The sequence below is a fragment of the Cynocephalus volans genome, chromosome 12 (genome assembly GCF_027409185.1).
Source record: "Cynocephalus volans isolate mCynVol1 chromosome 12, mCynVol1.pri, whole genome shotgun sequence".
Classification (NCBI taxonomy): domain Eukaryota; kingdom Metazoa; phylum Chordata; class Mammalia; order Dermoptera; family Cynocephalidae; genus Cynocephalus; species Cynocephalus volans.
The window spans coordinates 91,342,726-91,362,807 of record NC_084471.1 but is presented as its reverse complement, the minus strand read 5'-3'; the positions used below and the strand labels follow the sequence as shown (position 1 = coordinate 91,362,807).

General features: G+C 34.7%; 1 protein-coding gene across 4 annotated transcripts in view; it reads right to left on the bottom strand.

The window, feature by feature from the left end:
- Window positions 1-20,082, bottom strand: part of ABCC9 (ATP binding cassette subfamily C member 9) — a 130,757-nt gene that overhangs the window by 88,504 nt on the left and 22,171 nt on the right. For all 4 annotated transcript variants that reach the window (XM_063075692.1, XM_063075694.1, XM_063075690.1 and 1 more), the window contains exons 7-15: window positions 16,978-17,144; window positions 15,712-15,954; window positions 13,764-13,958; window positions 11,572-11,724; window positions 10,900-11,055; window positions 8,896-9,030; window positions 6,936-7,098; window positions 2,925-2,965; window positions 1,855-1,997 (exon numbers count right to left, since the gene is read on the bottom strand). In XM_063075692.1, coding sequence (XP_062931762.1) covers window positions 1,855-1,997; window positions 2,925-2,965; window positions 6,936-7,098; window positions 8,896-9,030; window positions 10,900-11,055; window positions 11,572-11,724; window positions 13,764-13,958; window positions 15,712-15,954; window positions 16,978-17,144 — 1,396 coding nt within the window. The remainder of the gene's footprint in view (window positions 1-1,854; window positions 1,998-2,924; window positions 2,966-6,935; window positions 7,099-8,895; window positions 9,031-10,899; window positions 11,056-11,571; window positions 11,725-13,763; window positions 13,959-15,711; window positions 15,955-16,977; window positions 17,145-20,082) is intronic.

Genomic DNA, 20,082 nt, shown 5'->3' with positions numbered 1-20,082 from the left:
TGTGCAGAAATGTACAGAGGATGTCCACCCTCAACTGTACTAGGATTCGCTACTGCAGAATTGTCTACTATGGATGCTTTTATGATTTTTTTTCAAATCAGCTCTTAAAGTCCTTTTGATGTTTGGTAACCCCCTGATTTCAGAGGGGTTATCTATTACGTTATCACCTACTTTCTAGTTCCACTTGTAACACAAAGTAAAATTCCACCTAAAAGCACAACCATGAAGGGACAGTTGTTAAATGGAGGAAATGAAAATAAGGACCAAAATAGCAGACTCTGGCCATTTATCAATTTTATTGTTTGAAGTAGCTTCCCTTCCAGAGCACTGCCTAATTTGGAAGTGGTGCTACAAAAAGCAGTCAGTGATCTGCACAAGTGTTTCAGAAGACAGAACAATAAGAAAAGAAAATGAAGGCAGATAAGGCCACAGGGCCTAAGCTTTAAACTCTAACAGTTCCAGAATTGGTTATTAATGACATACATTAGAGAATAAGATTGAAACTATGTTAGGATGCTATCATATTCTGTCAAAACTTGGTTTATAATAAGATAATTTATATGCATTTTAATGTTATTTGGTATTAAGCCACTGTTAGGCCAATGTAAACTGGTGCCTAAAGCTGGAGATTGTGGTATTTTTGAACATTAAACACTAGTTTTCTTAGTAATACGTAGACATCAGGAAGATTATCTCATTTTAATAGACCTTATGAGATGTTCTGCATTGCTGTCAAAAACAGCATCACACTTCATACATTTAAGGCCTTAATTTTCTAATTTTCCTTCAGTACTAGAATGTCTTGACATTTTTTGAAGGCCAGATAAAAGTATGATAATGGCTGTTTATGAAACATGCCAAGCTTTTATAAGGTTTATAAAGATCATACAGCAAAAAGCAAAACACTACTTTAAGACTTGTTTCTAATAGAGTATAGGACATGGAAGACTATAGCATATACGATGTAGTATAATGTAGTTTGGTAACATATTTACATACATATAAGTAAAAATGGTAGGGAAAGGGTCATTACCCCATGACATCTATTTTTATAGCTGTATATTATAAGTGAGATAAAGTCTACACTGGTTGAAAACACTATCGAAGTATATTTAAATGAGCACAATACAAACAGTTTTACAGTTTTTTTCATTTTCAGAGACTATAAACCTGGATTTTTTGGTCTGATCAAACTAAAATTAAAACAGTTGATGCAAACATTCTGTGTCATTATTGGCACAAATATAAACTGGCACAGTTTTAATGGAAAACATTATGGCCATATTCACAAAAAATCTTAAAATTGTGTATAGTGTTTGACCTACCACCACTTCAGTAGAAAGCAACATAACCATATTCATCAAGGACCTTAAAGATATGAATAGTATTAGAACTAGTATTCTCACTTCTGGAAATTTGACCTAAGAAAATCACCAAAGTTCAAAAATAAATAAAGATCTTTACCTCAATGTTATTTATGTTATGAAGGAAACAGAAACATTCTAAATGTACAATTAAAAGGTAATTATTGATTAAATTAGAATACTTCCAAACAATGGAATATCACATAGCTAGTAAACATCATGTAATATAAGATTTTAATGAGAGGAAAATAATAAAAACAATAAGTGAAATAAGGAGTCAAAAGTTACATAAATTCAAAATTTTTATTTTAAAATAATTATTTTTATATGAAATAATTAAAAGACTGAAAGGTAGCATACCAAACTTTTAACAATGATTATCTCTGGGCAGTGATTTTAATGTTCTTTATACTTTTTCAAATTTACTACCATGAGCATACATTATTTCTATAATAAATAAGCAAAGAATTCCGGATATTTCAGGGCATACCTTATGATGGCTTTGACTGCAAATCTGACCACTGTGGAGAGCAGGAACAGTGGTGTGACCAGGATATGAAAGAGAGACAGTGAAGCAAAGGCCTCGGCAGGTTTCAGATTGTTCCCGCTGGCATATGCGTGGGTTACAAACGTCTGTGCGAAGTAAGGATTGCTTTAGAGAAAGCTGGAGAATGTTTCACACGTGCTTACATTCAATTTTACAAACTAACATATTCTGCTATCCCAATATGTCTATTGCAACCATGAAAACAATTACTTTATCCGAAACTCCCTGACTCAAACAATACTTACTGTTGGTGAGTACTCAATGGTTTCCATGTCGTGCTAATGGTTAACTTGTGAGAAAGTCAGGACCGATTCTATTTACAGACTAAGAAACTGACCTCTGTCAAGTTACTGAGCAGGGGGATTAACTGAGTGGAGAACTCAAGTTCTTAACAACCAGTCAAGATCTTTCCAACCAGTGCTAAATACTCTAAGAGAAAAGAGAACCATCTGTTGTTTCAGGGTCCCTATTGTGGATCTTTACTAAATCTCTCAGCACTGGTGTCCAATGAAGAATTATCTACATTTCTAAAAACAATATTTGTTGCTGGGATTGTCATTTTAGTGTGAAATATAATGTAATTATTTAACATTTTCTGGTTGTTGATCTAGCACCTCTTTGTTATAAGAATGTCTGGGAACGAGGTCATCGAGATTAGAACAGTTAGTTCTCAACCACTGTTAATTTTGTTTGCCAGGGGACATTTGGCAATGTCTGGGGATAGTTTTGATTTTTATGACTGGGGGTGCTACTGGCATCTAGGCAGTAGAAGCTAGGGATGCTGCTAACCACCCTAATGCAGGGGACAGCCCTCTATAACAATGAATTATCTGGATCAAAATGCCCAGTGTCGCAACTGAGAAACCCTGGATTAGAACCATTGCAATGGGAGACTGCAACAAGGGAAGCAGCCGAAGTGAGGTAATATATATTAGTACTCATACATTCTTGTTCATAAATCACTTATATCACTGACTTCATTCTACTTCTAGAAGCAAGAAGAAATGTCTTACAGCAAGCACGGCTGCTATGGGAATTGCTGCGTTCATGAAGACTACGGAAAGAAATAAAATACATTAGTTTCATTGAACTGTAAAAACATCTTCAGTAACTTTAATTAATCATAAATTATTACTTAAACTTTCCTTGAAGACAGGAAGGACAAAGTGGATTAAATAACATTTCGCCTGGGGTCCATAAACACTTCCCAGTTGATATTCCTTGTCTGCAGTTCTATGAGCTCCCACACATTAATCTTAACCAGAAATTGTTTTCATTCATTGGGAAATTATTTTTTCTTATGAAATGTTACAAACAACACAATTCAGATAAAATAACCATTTAATGATGCAAATTATTAGAATTTAACAAATGTGCATTCTTGAGAGGGTTTACAGTTTATATTTTGTTTGGTCCACTGGATTAGTTTAAAAATATGAAAATTGGGTTATTATACAGATTGAAAACAAGAATTTGATATTACTTCAAGTTCTCTTTCCAGCAATATATTAATTTCCACTTATAGAACTTTCAACTAATAAAATAATTCCATATCCTTGGCCCTCTGTTTGTTTAAATTTCTCCCCAGGAGTATATTTCATTATCATTTGATGAGTGTGATATGCATAGCTGAAACAAGGAACACTCATATTTTAGGCTAAAATATTAGAGTTTGGAAGTCATAGTAAAAACAAAACCCAAATTGATAATTTATAGTTATTTTGTTCATAAACCATAAAATTTTATGAACCAAGGGCCCCCAAAATTAAGTAACTTGTTGGTGACAGAGCCAGGCAATGGCAGTAAGAGCTAGAATCTAGTTTTCCTGGCAGTACAGGAACCCCATTTAAAAAATCATCTGCCTTCACGAACTGTCCCTGCCCCTGTACTTAAAATAGAATGAGATTGTGCTTGCTTATCAAATACACATTCTTGTACAGTACTGAGAATCCAAAGTGAGTGTGAAAACAGCATAGATGAGGAGTTTCTGCCTCGGTCTTCTTTCTCTAGCTACTGTCCTGTTTTCGAAGTGTATTTTGTTCTTTCACCCTCATCCTTGTTTATCATTAATTTGTTTTCTGCATCTTTAACTAATCTCCTCTAGGGAAGAAAGAGAACAACTACTGCCATTTTATTAAAAATGATCCATAAATCAATCTGCATCAGTACAGGTAGCAGTTACTCTTACTACCCCATTATAAAGATGAGAATGACAAGCTCAGAGCCGCACATCTGGGTTCAAACCTAGGCGGTCTGGCTCCTCAGTCTGGCTCCACCTCTCTGTTTTGCTACTACTAAACAACGCATGGTTATTGAGGTCAGACTTTAGCATTTTACATACGTTCTCATCTTTAATGATTACAATAACCCTACACAATAAGGAAGAAATAATTTAAAGGGTAACGTGCAAGAATCCAAAGTAGGTGATAGAAATTGGATTACAACCAAAAGCCTCATGTTCTGTCTAATTCTCCCCATAAATCTCTGTCAAGGTGAAGAGAGAAAATAAAAGTGACTTGCCTTTACCAATGAATTAAACCCACAAACAGCATATGACCATTTGACAATGGAGACTAGAAATTGTTTAACAGAATTTCTTTTCCCCTCAAATATCATCTCAAGTGGTAAGAACGCTGATTCATAAAAGTAGAAATGGATCTTTAGTTCTACTAGTATTTGTTCTGTTTAACATTGCTTTTTAATATTTGCAGATACTATTGAGTACTTTTACATTTCTTGTGCTTTTCTAAACACTTTACATATATTACCTTATTTAATTTCCCAAGGTACTATTAATACATCCCTGCTTACTAACCAGGAAACCAAGGCTTCACCAAGCAACTCACCAAAGTTGTACAACTGACAAGTTGCCGAGCCAGGATTTCATCTCAGCTCAGCTTGCCCTCTAAGACCCAAGAATAACTACTGTCCTATACAGTTGATTTTTTTTTTCTTTTTCTTTTTCTCTTTTTTCTTTTTTGATTTTTGCATGATGCTCTACAAATATTATTCATAAAATATTTTAACATTTACTAAGCAGTATCACATTCACTGTCTCATTGGACTCTCACAACATAACCTGTGAAACAGGTATTGTTATTACACCAATTTTTAGATAAGGAAATGGAGGGACAGAGGTTATTGAGCACTAGATCATTTACCATGTGCTTTAAGCATTTGACAAGGTGCCCACAATAGAGTGTGCACCCAATAAACATTTCTATCATTCATTATCCACTTTAATCTTCACTATGATCCTGCATGGTAGATATTATTATTATCCCATGTTACTGATAAGGAAACTGAGGCTAGGAGGGTTTAAGGAACTTGCTCAAGGCCACACCAAAACAAAGTGGCAGAGCTGGGACTTATAGCCAGCTCTGTTCAGCTCACCTAGTCCAAGCTCTTAGCCATTAAGAACACTATACTTAACCAGTTAGTCAACAAAGTGGTCCAGCTGGGATTTTACTCCATTGACTCAAGAATTCCTGCCTCACATGAACACACAGTCACTCATTTTCACCTGCTTGACTTCTTATCAATCTCCCCTAGTACTGCCTCCTCTGCCCTCTCTCCTGTGATACCTGACTTTCAAAATACCAACCCAAGTTTCAGTTCTGGAGACAGACCGTCTGGGTTAACATCTCACTCCCATCATTTAATAGCTGGGTGATCTGGATGAAGTTCAAGTTACTTAAGCTCTTTATACCTCAATCTTTGAATTTCTAAAATGGAATTCATTATAGAATCTAAATTACTGGGCTGCTGTGAGGATTAAATAAGATGATCTACGTAAAGCCACTTAGGGCAATAATTGGCTCAGTAAACTCTCAATCTATTTTGTTGTTGACATTATTATTTTTATGATATTATTTATGGCTGGATCCATCCTCTCCATGAGAGTTACAGCCCACTGCAGAAAAGGATATCTTAAAGGGGCCACCAGCTTACAGGACTATTACGTAAGCTAGCTGATCTCTATCATTCTGTCTTGTAGCATTTTGACACCATATCACAGTGGTACACAGCTGGAAAATGAAACTCTTTCCAGTTTCATTTCTAATGCATCAAGCATTAGGGCTGGAATAAATGGTCTATATCAGCCAAATATTTTCCCTAAATCTATTTCACAAAAGAAGTGTTTATAATCTCTAAGATCTAAAGTAGTTTATAATTTAAGAGGAAAGAATATATAAACCTCCAAAACTTTACGTTGTTAACGGTCTTGGGAACAATAGAGATGAACAAAACCGACACACAAATCAAATATTAGTGGGAACAGTTTGGCTCAGGTCATGTAAATTGTACTAACATAAACACATTATTCTTGAGAGTACATAGTGTCACACTTGGAGAAAAAAAAAAAAAACAATTTGATTTGAGGATAAAAGTGCCCCGCAGCTAAAAATCTTCAAATGTATTGGAAAAGAGGGTTGTATGTCAGTGTGGTTTGGGTTCTTTCATCTGAAACTAATATTTTTTCCTCCTCAATTTTCAAAAGTGGCATTTCAAGTACAATCTTCAAGAAAATGTAATATCATAAGCTTCCAAAAAGACAGGTAAAAAAACCCTGCAGATAATTTTAAAGGATCTTTGGGAATAGAAGATCAATAGTAATGCAGTCAAACCAATTTAAATAAATAAACTTTTTACTGAAAAGCAACTATCCATCCCAATTATAACTGATAAGAGGGGTTTCAATTACAGGTGCTACCACCATCACTATCCTCGTTTTACAAATGAAGAAACCAAGGATTTCAGTTTGTAAAGTACATTGGGCAAGGGCACACATCTTGCAAGGAATCAAACTCAGGTCTGCTTGACTCTAAACCTGTACTTACCCTGGTCATTCATTTAAATGTAAATAGCCTCATGTGGCTGGTGGCTATTGGATGGCTCATGTCTAGAAATAGATGGGCTTCCCTGAATGACTACAATGCTTCACTGATCACAATCTACACCAAATAGACTGCGTTTTTTCATTGTTCTTAACATCACCTGTTCTTAGAGCAACAAGAACTTACTGGAGAGTGATGTATAAAGTGCAAAGGTTTTCAGACTAGATAGTTCTTTCATTCTTGTTTCCTCCACACTTTTGCAGAAAATGTGCTCCCAGGCATACAACTTTAGAAGTTTGATGCCTTTCAATATTTCATTTGTTTTCTTCAATCTCTCAGTGGAATAATCCTATAAAACAAAGGAATAAAATAATAATGCAGGCTGCATCCAACTAAATCAGAAAGGCAGGATTATGTAATGAACAGGGATTGAAAAGATATTGGTTTCTAATAATTAGTCTGTGAACTTTTCAGGAGAAGTAGTTAAACTCTGTGCTTCAATCTCCTCCATTTAAAATGAAGAGTTTAATGAGATGTCCTCAAAATTTCTTTCCACCTAAAAATTTGTGTCTCTGTTTGTTGCTTTGTTTTACATAAAAGCAGTTTCTTCAGTTTCATATATTTCCTGCAGATACTTCATTTTCTGCAGATAATATAGACATAAATTTAAAGAAATGATAAAGAGATTTCCAATGGCTCTTTCTAATATCCAAATCCTTTTATTCTCCCCTCAACACTATCACTCATATTTAGAAGAAGAAAAACAATGAATTTTAAAAAGCCAGTTTGCTTCTTAGCTGGGAATGTGAGGGGACAGCCTTAGGTACAATCACATTACATCTTCACAGCACAGTGATTGAAACCAAGCCTATTATCTTTAACTTCAAGAGATTTCTACATACTTCTTTGTAAGCTCTTGTTTAAGGCCTAAATTAGATTTACTGATTATTAACAACTTGGGTTAACTGTAGAAAGATTTGCAGCAGATACAAAAGCCTCAATGCAGTCAGCTGTTTTAGCTTCTTCCACCACCAAATATTATACTAGAATTAGTAGCACGGTAAAATATGACCTGTTAACTATCAAAGGGGTACTAGAGTGGTCAAAGGGCAGATAGCGGAAAACAAAAGTAGCAAATGGCCAGTTTTTCTGGTTCAGCTTTTTGTCTCTACAGGGTCTTACATGCCTACCAAATGATTGTTAAATGAGTGAATGAATATGGTATGAATGGCTAAAGGAAAGAAAGATGTTTGAGAACAGGCATACTCTGCTGATACCCTTCTTCCACACCTTTCTGTATTTGTGTGCTGGAGTAAAAAGGGTAGACAGCTCAGACAGAAATAATCAGTAACCTCATGAGAAGCAGCAGGAAAATAAGTGATAAAAACCACTAGCGTGACACACAACTTGTTTGTCACAGTGGAAACACCAACTTAAGCAACAATTCCGTTAGTGGAAGCATCTCTACATTTTACGCCTGATTTACAGACAGCCTTACTCATATTTAATAAACTTTATCTAAACATGCTGTCAACAATTTTATTATTTGCAAATACTTCTTTAAAAGAAGCCAATTCTTGCTCAAATAAAATGATTTCATGGCAAATTGAAGACAGAAAGGGTCAAAAATTGGGCTTTTTCTTGCTTGCCAAGTCGACCATGAACATATTCAGACACAGCAGCTGTCACTGAAATACTTCAATGTGACTCCATAGGCCATCACGTGGTCTGAGTCTACTCTAGGGAAATTTAATTTCAGAAGCACCTAACCTGACCCTTCACATGCCCCTCGATCCATTTCTTTCATGTCAATAACTGACATCCAGTGGTCTCAAAGAACACTTAAGAATATTCTTTAGACATGCGACTTAAGAAGAAGATCCAAAGCCTCATCACTTTCTGGCACTTAAAAACCTCAGGAACTGTGATTCTGGTATTTTGAGTCTCAGATCAAGTCCTAAATTTTTAATCCACTTTAAAAAATTGTTTTTGCAACACAGGAAATATATATTTTCTGCCTAATAATTAAAATGAAATAGAAAGATTTCCAAATTATCCTGAGTGGTATGCCTTAATTTCCTGTATTACAAAAATAAAACAACACTACTAGATTTTCCTAATAAAGTTTCCAAGAGATGTTACTTACGAGAGTGCTCTTCTGAGCTTCTGCCAACTTCGTAGCGATGAAGTACTGAATTGGCGCAAGGAGCACAATGACAGCTGCACCAACCAATGCACTTGATCCAAGTAAATTATACAGCAGAATCACTCCCATTATGATCTAGGAAGAAAAACACACAGAAAGGGAAATTGAATGGGGGTGTGAGAGCCACTGCATGAAAGGAAATAGTTTTTAGTAAAAATGTGCTATTTCTTAATTATTAAATTAAGTTTATTTGGAAGTCAACTCAACCATGACAGCTGGGTTTTAGTATGATTTATTTGGGGAAGGCTAGTAATAGGGCTTTATTTTTAGTATGATGACCCGTGCAACTGGTGCCAAACCAATTTATTGCATGAAGTTGCAGTGTGGTCCCATGATCTGTCCAACTTTCTAAGGTAGTCTTCAAATTTTTAACAGGACATAAAATTTTCTGAAAAATGCTGTCACCCACCATAAATTTGACAGTCTATATTCTTTTGGAATTCCACTAGCTTTTCGAGGCTGGGAGGAGGGAAGGCAGGGGCAGCATTATAATGTAAGTGAGCACAGGTTGGTTATGTGTGGACTAAAGGAACGATGCTCCTCACCTTAACGACCCCAGAAGTCACTTCATGACAAGAAGCCTAAGCCTAACTAAAACCATCAAGAAGCTAAAGCTGGTCCTCCATCTCACCTCACTTCCCCTTTTAAAATTTATTTCCCAAAACTCAAGGCTGAACCGTTTAGGGCTTCCCTTTCTGGTTTGCTTCCTCTAAATACTCAGGATTTGACTCTGCTCCCTCTCTTCCTGAAAATTTTTTTCCAGGAGCTCAAATTATCATGACTCAAATGTCAGCTAATGAACTGTACCTATACAGCTCAAGCATATAATGTATGCCTATATACAAATGATAACAGTTTAATAGTAGCTTTCCAGACACAAGGACACATGTTTACTACCCAACCAATTAGGTAGTTTAGGCATTCCAAAACAGAAATTTCCTCAAGGTCACCCGGGATGCAGTCATTCGGTGGCAGCCTGGGATTCTCAGTGCACTGTAAGTACACCACATAGGCAGCTACCTAATTCACCGGTGTTTAAGTACATTTTGACAAAGTAAGACAAAACATATCTTAAATCTTACTTTGAGCCAAGCACTATGGATAATACGTACTTTCATTTGACATGGATTTCCATTAAAAAATGAAAAGGCAAACAATAAATTAAAAATCTAGCATATCTTTACTATTTTATGCACTTCAATAACTGTGGTGCATAGGGACATAGGCGATAGTCTGCATCGAATGAGATCTACAGTTTAAACTCCATCTACAGGACACATAACTTGAGATAATTAAAAATATCCACTACCACAGTGAGAAAAAAACAGAATACATTTCTTTTGCCATCTTACCCAATGGGGAAATAAAACATGTGTTTTTACTAAAATGCTATTTTATATAGGAAATAACTAAATAGCCCTTCAGCTTGTCAGTGTTCCTACCACCTTATAAAGTTAAACATTTTGTAATATACTAGCTATTGAAACTATGGGATGGATTAAAACAATTGCTCTAGTTTAAAAATGCTAGAAGAGAGTTTACCAAAATGAAAAGGTTTAAACCTTGGCTCTGTGACTTGCATGAATTTGGGCAACAATACTACCTAACAATTACTGAGTACCCATGAAATGTTCTTACTTAATTTTGATGATTCCCACAACTCTATGAGGCAGATACTATCATTATTCCTATTTCACAGTGAACGAAACTGATGCTTTGAGGGGTTAAGCACTTGTGTAAAAGCGGGGTAGCACAGATATTTGCACCCAAGCAGCATAATTCCAAACCCCACTTTCTTAACCTATGCAGAACATTTCCAAATCTCAGCTTCCTTGTCTATAAAAAGGGTATAACAACATTAGCATATTCAAAAAGTATAAACTTTACTGAACTCCCTTTGCTTTATTTCCTCTGCAAACAAGAATCTTACATATATTCATCTACCTGAACAGGCATAGCCCATAGATTGGGACACAGGAACAAGAACCACATGAGTTGATTGGTTTCAATGGCAACCAAGTTGTTGATCTGTCCCAGGGTCATCTCACCCATGGATAAGTTAGACGTAGATAGCCTAAGAATTTTATTGTATATCATGGCCTGCAAGGGGGAAAAAAAGATGTATTTAAAGCTCTAAACTTAAAATCAGCACTATGATTACTTATTTTCATTGAAAAAAATAACGAACATTTTAAAACTTTTTGGAAAAAAGGGGGAAAAAAACCCTATAAGGCCATCTTCTTAAATCAACTACTATTTCCATTTTAGCGTAGTTACTTTCAGTCCTCGATGTAATACAAACTTATTTTTTTCTAGCGATGTAATCAAAATATATATTCAACTTAAATATAAGCTCTGGAACAAATGGAAATAGAGATAAGTGAATGAAAGATTTTAAAATATTTTTCTTAATATGTTATTCTTAAGTTATTTTTCATCTAATGGGTTTATGAATTAGATCTACTGTGTTTCACTAAGTAGATCCTAGCAATGATGTTGATGTAATATTAAAGTGAAAATGAAATGAAAAAGCAAAACTGAAGCTACTGCTATTCCTATTACTGGATGGTATGTGGTGTTTCCAAGGAACAAAGATCATTCAAAGCCTGTACATACCAGCAGAGCTCCACGGAGGTTAATACCAGTCTCTATGGTTACATAGTAGGAAGCCTGCAAAAAGGTTCTTTGCAGAATAAGAGCCAAGAAGAGAAGAACTGCTAGAACATAAGCATTTTCAAGAAATTCCTTTGATGAGAGGGTTTCTGAAATCTTGTCCCAAAAGAAAGAAAGAGACAAATTAAAAACTAGTCTTTTCATATATCAGGTGTGGTTTGCATTACTTAAAGAATAGATGATTTTTAAGTATAAAACTCAACATCTTTGCAATACAGCAGTGGAATGACCTAGAAGCAAGACAATTTTGGCTTTTCCCCATAACGTCTGCAGGTACAAATACAAAACCAGTTAAATGCCTAAAATCATAAATTGACTATTAACATTGCTGAAAATGCCCAATTGTAGAAAAAAGTAAATTTTAATTTTAAAAAATTTATGCATTTCCTGAAAAGATATTTTCTACCTTAATTAAATGGGAAGTAGTAAAAAAAAAAAAAAAACCCACAAAACTGATAGCTGGCCAGCAAGACCAAAGACCAATGGAACAAAAATACAATTTCTGTAGCCTTATTAGCTTGAAATAATTCTACACAGTTGACTTTTCTGATTTTCGTCTATCTTAATTTATATTGATGGAATAAATTACAAATTATAAAATAGGTAATTTGGCTACTGATTGTACCCACGTGACACTTTACAACTTCTGAAATATGAGGTTACTTCAAAAAGTTCATGGAAAATGGAATTAAAAGAGAATACAAAACTTTCCATGAACTTTTTGAAGATCCTTTGTATTGTTTTAGTAGGGATAGTGACTGAATTCGTCATAAGAATATACTAAATTTATTGATTTTTGTTTATAACAATAGCATATGGTAACTTGTTTGTTAGAAGAGAGAAAAAGATAACACTTAACTATTATGTCAAGTTGGACATTTGTTGTTTTTTCTTATAATTTAGACCTAGTAAAATTCTCCTTCTTTCATAGGGATAGATATGAATATGCAAGTCCTGTTCCTTTTTAGAAAAGCACATGAATAATATGTGTAAGGGAGGAGAATAATAGAAGCACACTAGGTAGAATTTAGCTATTTGTATGTAATCAAGTTAGTAGGAACAAAACATCCCCAAAGTGTATCCAATGGTGAGAATATCTGGTTCACCTCAATAATAATTGAACACTAAAGTGTGCAAGGATCTGACTACTAAGCATTGTGGGCACAAGTATAAACAGTTCACACTCACTTTGTTTAATGAGCTTACAACCTGGAAAGATAAGCATATCCATAAATAATACACTTCACTATGAAGAGCATATGTATGTAGTAAGTGCTAATGTCAAGCAAAGAATGTATTAAGGGAGAACTGAGGAGAGAGAAATTCCAAGTATGAAGATCAGAAAAAGCTTCACTGAAAAGGCAAGATTTAATGTAGGCTGTGATAACATATAAAATTTTAATAGATGAGAAAAGAAGACGGAAAGTGAGATTGAAAGAATAGAAAAGGAAAACTGATCCATGTGAACTAGAGTTTCTATCTCTGAAACTAGGGAAATCAGTTACTATCTTAGAAAGAAACTAGCAAGTTCAAGATGCAGGCATTCTTAACAGAAAATAAAAGACTACATATTTATAGCAATAAATATATATATATAGCAATAAATATAGCATTTTATACTATAGGGCTCAAAATAAGAACATAATATCTAATATCATAAGGTGACTTGCCCTGATCATTGTGAAACAGGGTAATGGTTTTTATTATACAAGAAAAGAGAAATGTACAATATTACAGATCACATTGCTAGTATTATTAATCACAGGCCTCTAAAAAGTGACTCAGCTACACCTCATGCAGTCCTGCATGACAATTCTTTAAAGGATTGCTATAAAGATCAAATAAAAGAATCGTTGTGAAATTTCTGTGCACAGTTTCTGGCACACAGTAGATGCTTATTAAATGTTCATAGGCTCAAATCTGAGAAATAATTTTGTTGGCCACATTCATTCAATGAATACATAAACATGTGATTTTCTCTACAAGGAAAATCATTATTTTCTTTCTTTTAAAAAGCATTCAACTCTCTGTAAATAAGCCTGTTTGAACTACTCATAAAATGCATTAATAAAAAGTGACAATTACAGTGAAATCTGCCAATAATGTGTTTCCTTTCAAAAGCACCATGAACTTACTCCTGTTGCATTATTTGTCCCATTCTGGGTTTCATTCACACGCTGAACTATTCCAGAAATACAGAGAGGTCCAGCAAAACCCAGTAAGTCAGCCAGATAACGGAACGTGCTGCTAAGCAGAATTGGTCGCCCAAAAGCTCTGTACATTGCAAGCCATATAGATGGAGTCCGATTTGGATGATCTGCTACTTTTTTCTGAAAGAAAAACCAGATGGAGCAGCAATTAATCCCAAGAAATTCCTACTGATAGTTCTGAAGATATTTTAAGGACTTAAAAATAGATGTTAATGAGTCCCTTTCTGTACACTGTGCATAATTCTGTATCCTTGCATATTATGCAAACAGTAGCTACTGAATGCATTTAAATGAAATAGAGAGAATGTAAAGTAAACAGGACAGTTTTTCTAAGACTCCATATTATTTTTAGTTGTCAAAGGAGGACACAAAATTCTTAAGGCCTAATTCATTTTAATTCCTTTTGATTTGGAAAATGTATATATGTCATGAAAATTACCAAATTAATATTGTATGGAAAAGAAAATAGTAGAGTACAAAGATCAAGGTTATTAACTGGTCGTGATTTCTGGAATTACCAGACCTCAAGAGATAGACCTATCAAATTACTACAAGCTAAACAAAACAGATCATCCCAACTTCAAGTTGGTTTTCCTCTAGGTATTTCCCATCTCCATGAATGGTAGCCAATAATTTTTAAATTATGGTAGAGTTGTGTCTCCCAGGTATTCCTCAAATAAATGCAAACTGAAGAATGGCATATTCCATTGTGGCAAAGAAACCAACTCAATGACAAAAAGGTCAAATGTACTTCATATTTAATTTTCTGTTAAAATGAATAATTTAATTATGTTCTAAAGTTTACTGAGAAAAAACCTTAACACACCAAATTCAAGCTAATCTCTGTTGTGAAGAGCATGCAGAAAACTTTAGGCTATATTGTAAATCTTTTCTTTTAGAAGAGAAGTTTGAAAAATATTATGCAATACTTTTCTCAGAGGTGAAACCAGAGAAATGACTCAGGTTCATTTATAGTAACCATTTCCTGCAATATTAATTTCATAACACATATTTATGACACAACACAGAGGTCATTTTCACCATTTACCATAAACGCTTTGTTGATCTTGATTTAGAACAGACAAAAACTCTTTAACTGATTCACCATACCCTACTCTCTTCCATTGTTGTTGTGAATACTAATATTTTTAATTGCCCTAATATTTGTACATAATTGCAATATAAAACATCTGTCACTATGGAAAGCATTCTTGACTACTCAGAATGATAACTAGACAAACTGAAAATATTCCAAAACTTTGCTCTTTAAAAATTTTAAAGCAATTGTCAATACTCAAAGAAAGTACTAGAGGAACCAATTTTAGAAAACATATGAGATAATATACGGAGTAGGTACATGGCACCCCTTAATTTGATTTAATCTCCCAAATTTGACCCACAGAATCCAAATTTTAGTCAATAATTTAAGAATTAAGAATTTTAATTTCTTAGAAGGGGTTATTAATGAATATGATCTATTTTACATGTATAACACAATTATTCACATGATGCTTGAGAAAAGGCAATAAAAATTCCATGAATTATTAATATTGTATGGTAACACGGATTAGTCATACATGATCATTGAACTTAACTCTTACTTTGCACTTGGCCACATGTCCCAGAGAAAAGACAATGCTCTTTCTAGCCTTCCTCATGTATTGACTGGGCAACTAACCCAAAATAGCTATAATCCATTGGCTCTTTGGGTCTTTTCTCAGTGGCCCAATTAACATGGCTCAAAACTACTGGGGAAGATAGATGCAGGAAATCTGCTCTTACTTAACTATAGATATTATTTAAGCTTTGTACCTTTATATTTAGTAGGCTTATTCTCCACAATTATGGACATGGAAAACAGGTACTAAATTACCTTTTGTTCTTCATATGCATCTTTCAGGCAAACATAATTTGTTACTGCCCTCATTGCTATTGGCAACTTTCCAATTGCCTTTAAATCAATAGGCTTTTTATGAGCAGATATGATAAGTGTGTTCATCCACCAGTATGTTGCTTTTGACAGTAAGTTCACAAATGGCTGAAGAAATCTCACACCCAGATCCTGGAGGTCTTCAGGAGGCTTTACTTTCTGGGGATTCATGAAGAACACATATCTCTGTGACAAGAAAAATTCCACAGTATTAGCCCACTTTTTTCCCATGTATTAAAAATAAAATTTCAACCTTTTCTGCATTTCCATTTCAGGTGGCCAAAATTTATATTTTAATGCTTCCTTCCACTCCTTTCAGAAATAGTCTTCGAAATATTTCTCTTTTGTTGTGACTAGATTAACTAGTTAAATGACAGAATTTCACATTTAATCCGCTTGGGGTCATTCCAAAAAATCAATTAACCTTTTAAAAGACAGTTGTTACTAAGAACCAATTTTTCATGATATCCTGAGATAGGGTCAACTAAGTGAACATTTTTACATTTTTTAGATTTTAAAATATGTTATCGACACCATTGTTGAGCCACTCTATTGATTTGTGGTCTGGGTGATGTTAACTGATTGTTCTCCACATTCATTGCAGCATATATCTTTCCATTCATAGAGCAAATTCAAAGTTCTTTGATAGAAAATGAATACTGAAAAATCAGTCATTAGTATCTCACACAATACATCTGACAGGACTATGTGGTAGAAAGTAAAACAGATTTGTAATTACAGATCAGCTATGGGTCTTGACCATATTACATTGGATACATAGTTAAAGTTATCTCTACAGAAGTCTCTTCATCCATGAAATGATCAAAGTGGATTAGATGACCTTTTTAGTTCTAAATTTCTGGGAATGCCATATTTTGCTTAACCAAATATGCTTTGGACCAATCATGGTTAATGGAACTACCTGCCAAAAACAATTTCTTCAGTAATAAGAACTGAGCATAATGTTTGACACATAGCAGGCACTCGATCCACCAATATCCATGAATGAATAAATAGATTCTAGGGTCATACTAAGATTTCTGAAATATTAATTGCCTGAAGCTTAGTGATGAGTTCAACTTTATATTTACACATATAGATCACATTTGTTCATTCTCTTGAATGCTGATGATTCCTGGATGACTATAATCTTTAATATTGGGGTCTTGAATACAAGTGCTAACCAGAAACTAATCATTAGATACCTACCCTGACCCGAATGACATTGACCTCCACAGCCATCAGGAGCCCATTCAAGATGACCATCATGCCTGTGATGCAGAAACGCAGGTCTGATACTCCCCAACCAGACTGCCAGTACTTAACCAATTTTATTGTTTTTGTAATAAAGGCCATCACCCAATACAGGAACAAGGCTGGAAAAATAAAAGGAAAAGAGAAAAAGACGCATTCTTTCCCTGGTATTTTCTTAAACTTCACTATCATTTCCATATAAATCCTCATATAGTACTTTTTAATAACAAAGGCAATTTTAAGTATGTTATTTCCACATAGTTTTATTTGATAAGAAAAGTACATATATGTTTTAGTGTACTTCTGGAGTTTTGAATTGAAAATGTGGTAATAACTTAAAAATGGTGAGTGCTTCTGCTCTGCTCATATGTGATAGATGGGAAGATGTAAATCAGGATAATCTACACTCTTCAGAATTTATGGGCAATTCTGCTGATTTTAAAAGTGGCTTTATCTTCTGGTCTTGTTTTTTAAGAGCCCTGATTACATGAAGAATTCACAAGCTGGTATCTGTGTAATCCATCCAATGGGTTGGTGTGTTGCAGCTCCCAGGGGTATGCCTGATGGTATTACTTAGGAGTTATTATAAAATTCATGTAGCTATGTAATAGGGGTTCTGCTTTATAGGTCAGCATTCAAGTACTAAGTGACTCTTCAAACCCAAATGGTATAAAACACCACACCCATCCACAGAGCACAGTGATACTACAGAGCAAACACAGACTCAGGTAGTCAGGCCAGAAAGGCAGGGATCTACACAGTCTCATAACCACCGCCAGCACTTTGAAGCAAATATGAGATGGTAGCAGAGACTTTTCTAGAAATCTGTTGGCAATGATTCAGTGTACTTTGTACTTTGAATAAAAGTCAGTACAAATGATCATGGCATAAGAAAGAAGAAACTGAAAGCACAAAATCCTGTTTGGACAACACTTAATCAGAGCCAGAAAGGTTAAGGATGATCACAACTAGTTTTAGTCAAAAATAACTGAACATTAGCATGTGAATGAGCTTATATCTTATTTTAGCTTGTGATACAGAGATGATCAGAATGGATAAAGGAAAAAATTGGACCAAATCATATGTTACTTAGAGAGATTCACCTTAAATATTAGAAACAGTAGATCGAATATAAGCGGATGGTAAAAGATATACAACGAAAATAGTAGCATAAAAAACCAGAGTGGCTATATTATTATCAAACAAAGTAGACTTCAAGACAAAGAGTATTATTAGAAATAAAGAAGACTTTTAGAACAGCTGACAGCCCCTGCCTGACAGAAGGCAGGAGCATGCCCAAGGACCACAGCCCCTGCCCCTGCTGCAAATACCATTTCTGAACAGTGGTCTACCAAAGCCACAGCCAATGCAGCCACAAAGTTGGCTTGCCACCACAGCACAGCCACAGCCACTGTGCAGGCAGCCCACTGACTGCTCAACTGCATTGACACAAGGAGAGTCACCAGCAGTGCCTTTAAAAAGAGGAGGAAGTCTCTCTCCTCAAATCCCATTTCAGAGTAAGAGAAGAAGCAACTATTCTACCAGATGACCAGACACCAACATAAAGATACTACAAATACAAAAAACAAGAAAATATGACACCCCCAAAGGAATACAGTAATCCTCAAGTACCAGACCCCATAGAGCAGGAAATACTTGAAATGACTGAAAAGGAATTCTAAGCAACAATCTTAAGGAACCTCAAGGAGACAGTAGAAGACTCAGTTAGACCACAGAATGAAATGATAAAAAGTATTCAAGATATAAAAGAATAAACTTACAAAGAGATTAATACCTTAAAAAGGAATGTAGCCTAACTCCCGGAACTGAAGAATTCATTTAATGAAATAAAAAACACAATTGAGAGCTTAAGCAGCAGGTTAGAGCAAGGAGAAGAAAGAATTGCTAATCTTGAAGATGGTCTTTTTGAAATAACCCAGACAGATAAAAAAAAAAAAAAAAGAAAAGAAATTAAAAAATAAAGAAAATCTGAGAGAGATAGCAGAAACCCTTAAGCACACAAACATCTGAATCATAGGTATTCCAGAAGGAGAAGAGAAAGAAAAAGGCATTGAAAACATATTCAATGAAATAATAACAAATAGCTATTCAGTTAGAGGAAGAGACACACAGATTCAGATCCAAGAAGCTCAAAGATCCCCAATTAGATTCAATCCAAAAAGATTCTCTCCAAGACACATTATAGTCAAACTGGCAATGCTCAAAGACAAAAAGAGAATCTTAAAAACAGCAAGAGAAAAGCATCAAGTCACCTAAAAGGGAGTCCCCATCAGACTAACAGCAGACTTCTCAAGAGAAATTCTACAGGCCAGAAGAGAGTGGGATGATGTATTCAAAATACTAAAAGAAAAATACTGCCAGCTAAGAATACTACACCCAGTAAGGCTATGCTTCATTAATGGAGAAATAGTGTATTACCCAATCAAATAAAAACTATGGGAGTTCACCACCATGCAAACAGTCTTACAAGAAATTCTCAAGGGAGTCCTGCATCCAGGATCCAAAAAATGATAATCACTACCATGAATACACAAGAAAGAACAAAACCCACTGGTAGAATAAAAATGCAAGCGAGAAAGAGAAAGAAAATGAATCTTACCACCTTAAAAAACCAACAAACATTGAAGACAAACAATAAAAGGAGAAGGAAGGAACAAAAGATATTTAAAATATCCAAAGGAAACATCAACAAAATGCCAGGAATAAGACAATACCTTTGAATAACAGCCCTAAATGTAAATGGATTAACCTTCCACTCAAAAGACAAACTGATTGGATTAAAAAGCTAGACCCAAATATATGCTTCTTCAAGAGCCTCACGTCACCCATAAAGACTCACACAGACTAATAATGAAAGGATAAAAAAAAAAGATATACCACACAAATGGAAACCAAAATGAGCAGGAATAGCTATTCTTATAGTGGATAAAATAGACTTTAAACCAAAAAACATAAAAAGAGAAAAAGAAGTCCACTATATAATGATAAAGGTATCTATCCAGCAAGAAGACATAACAATCATAAATACATATGAACCCA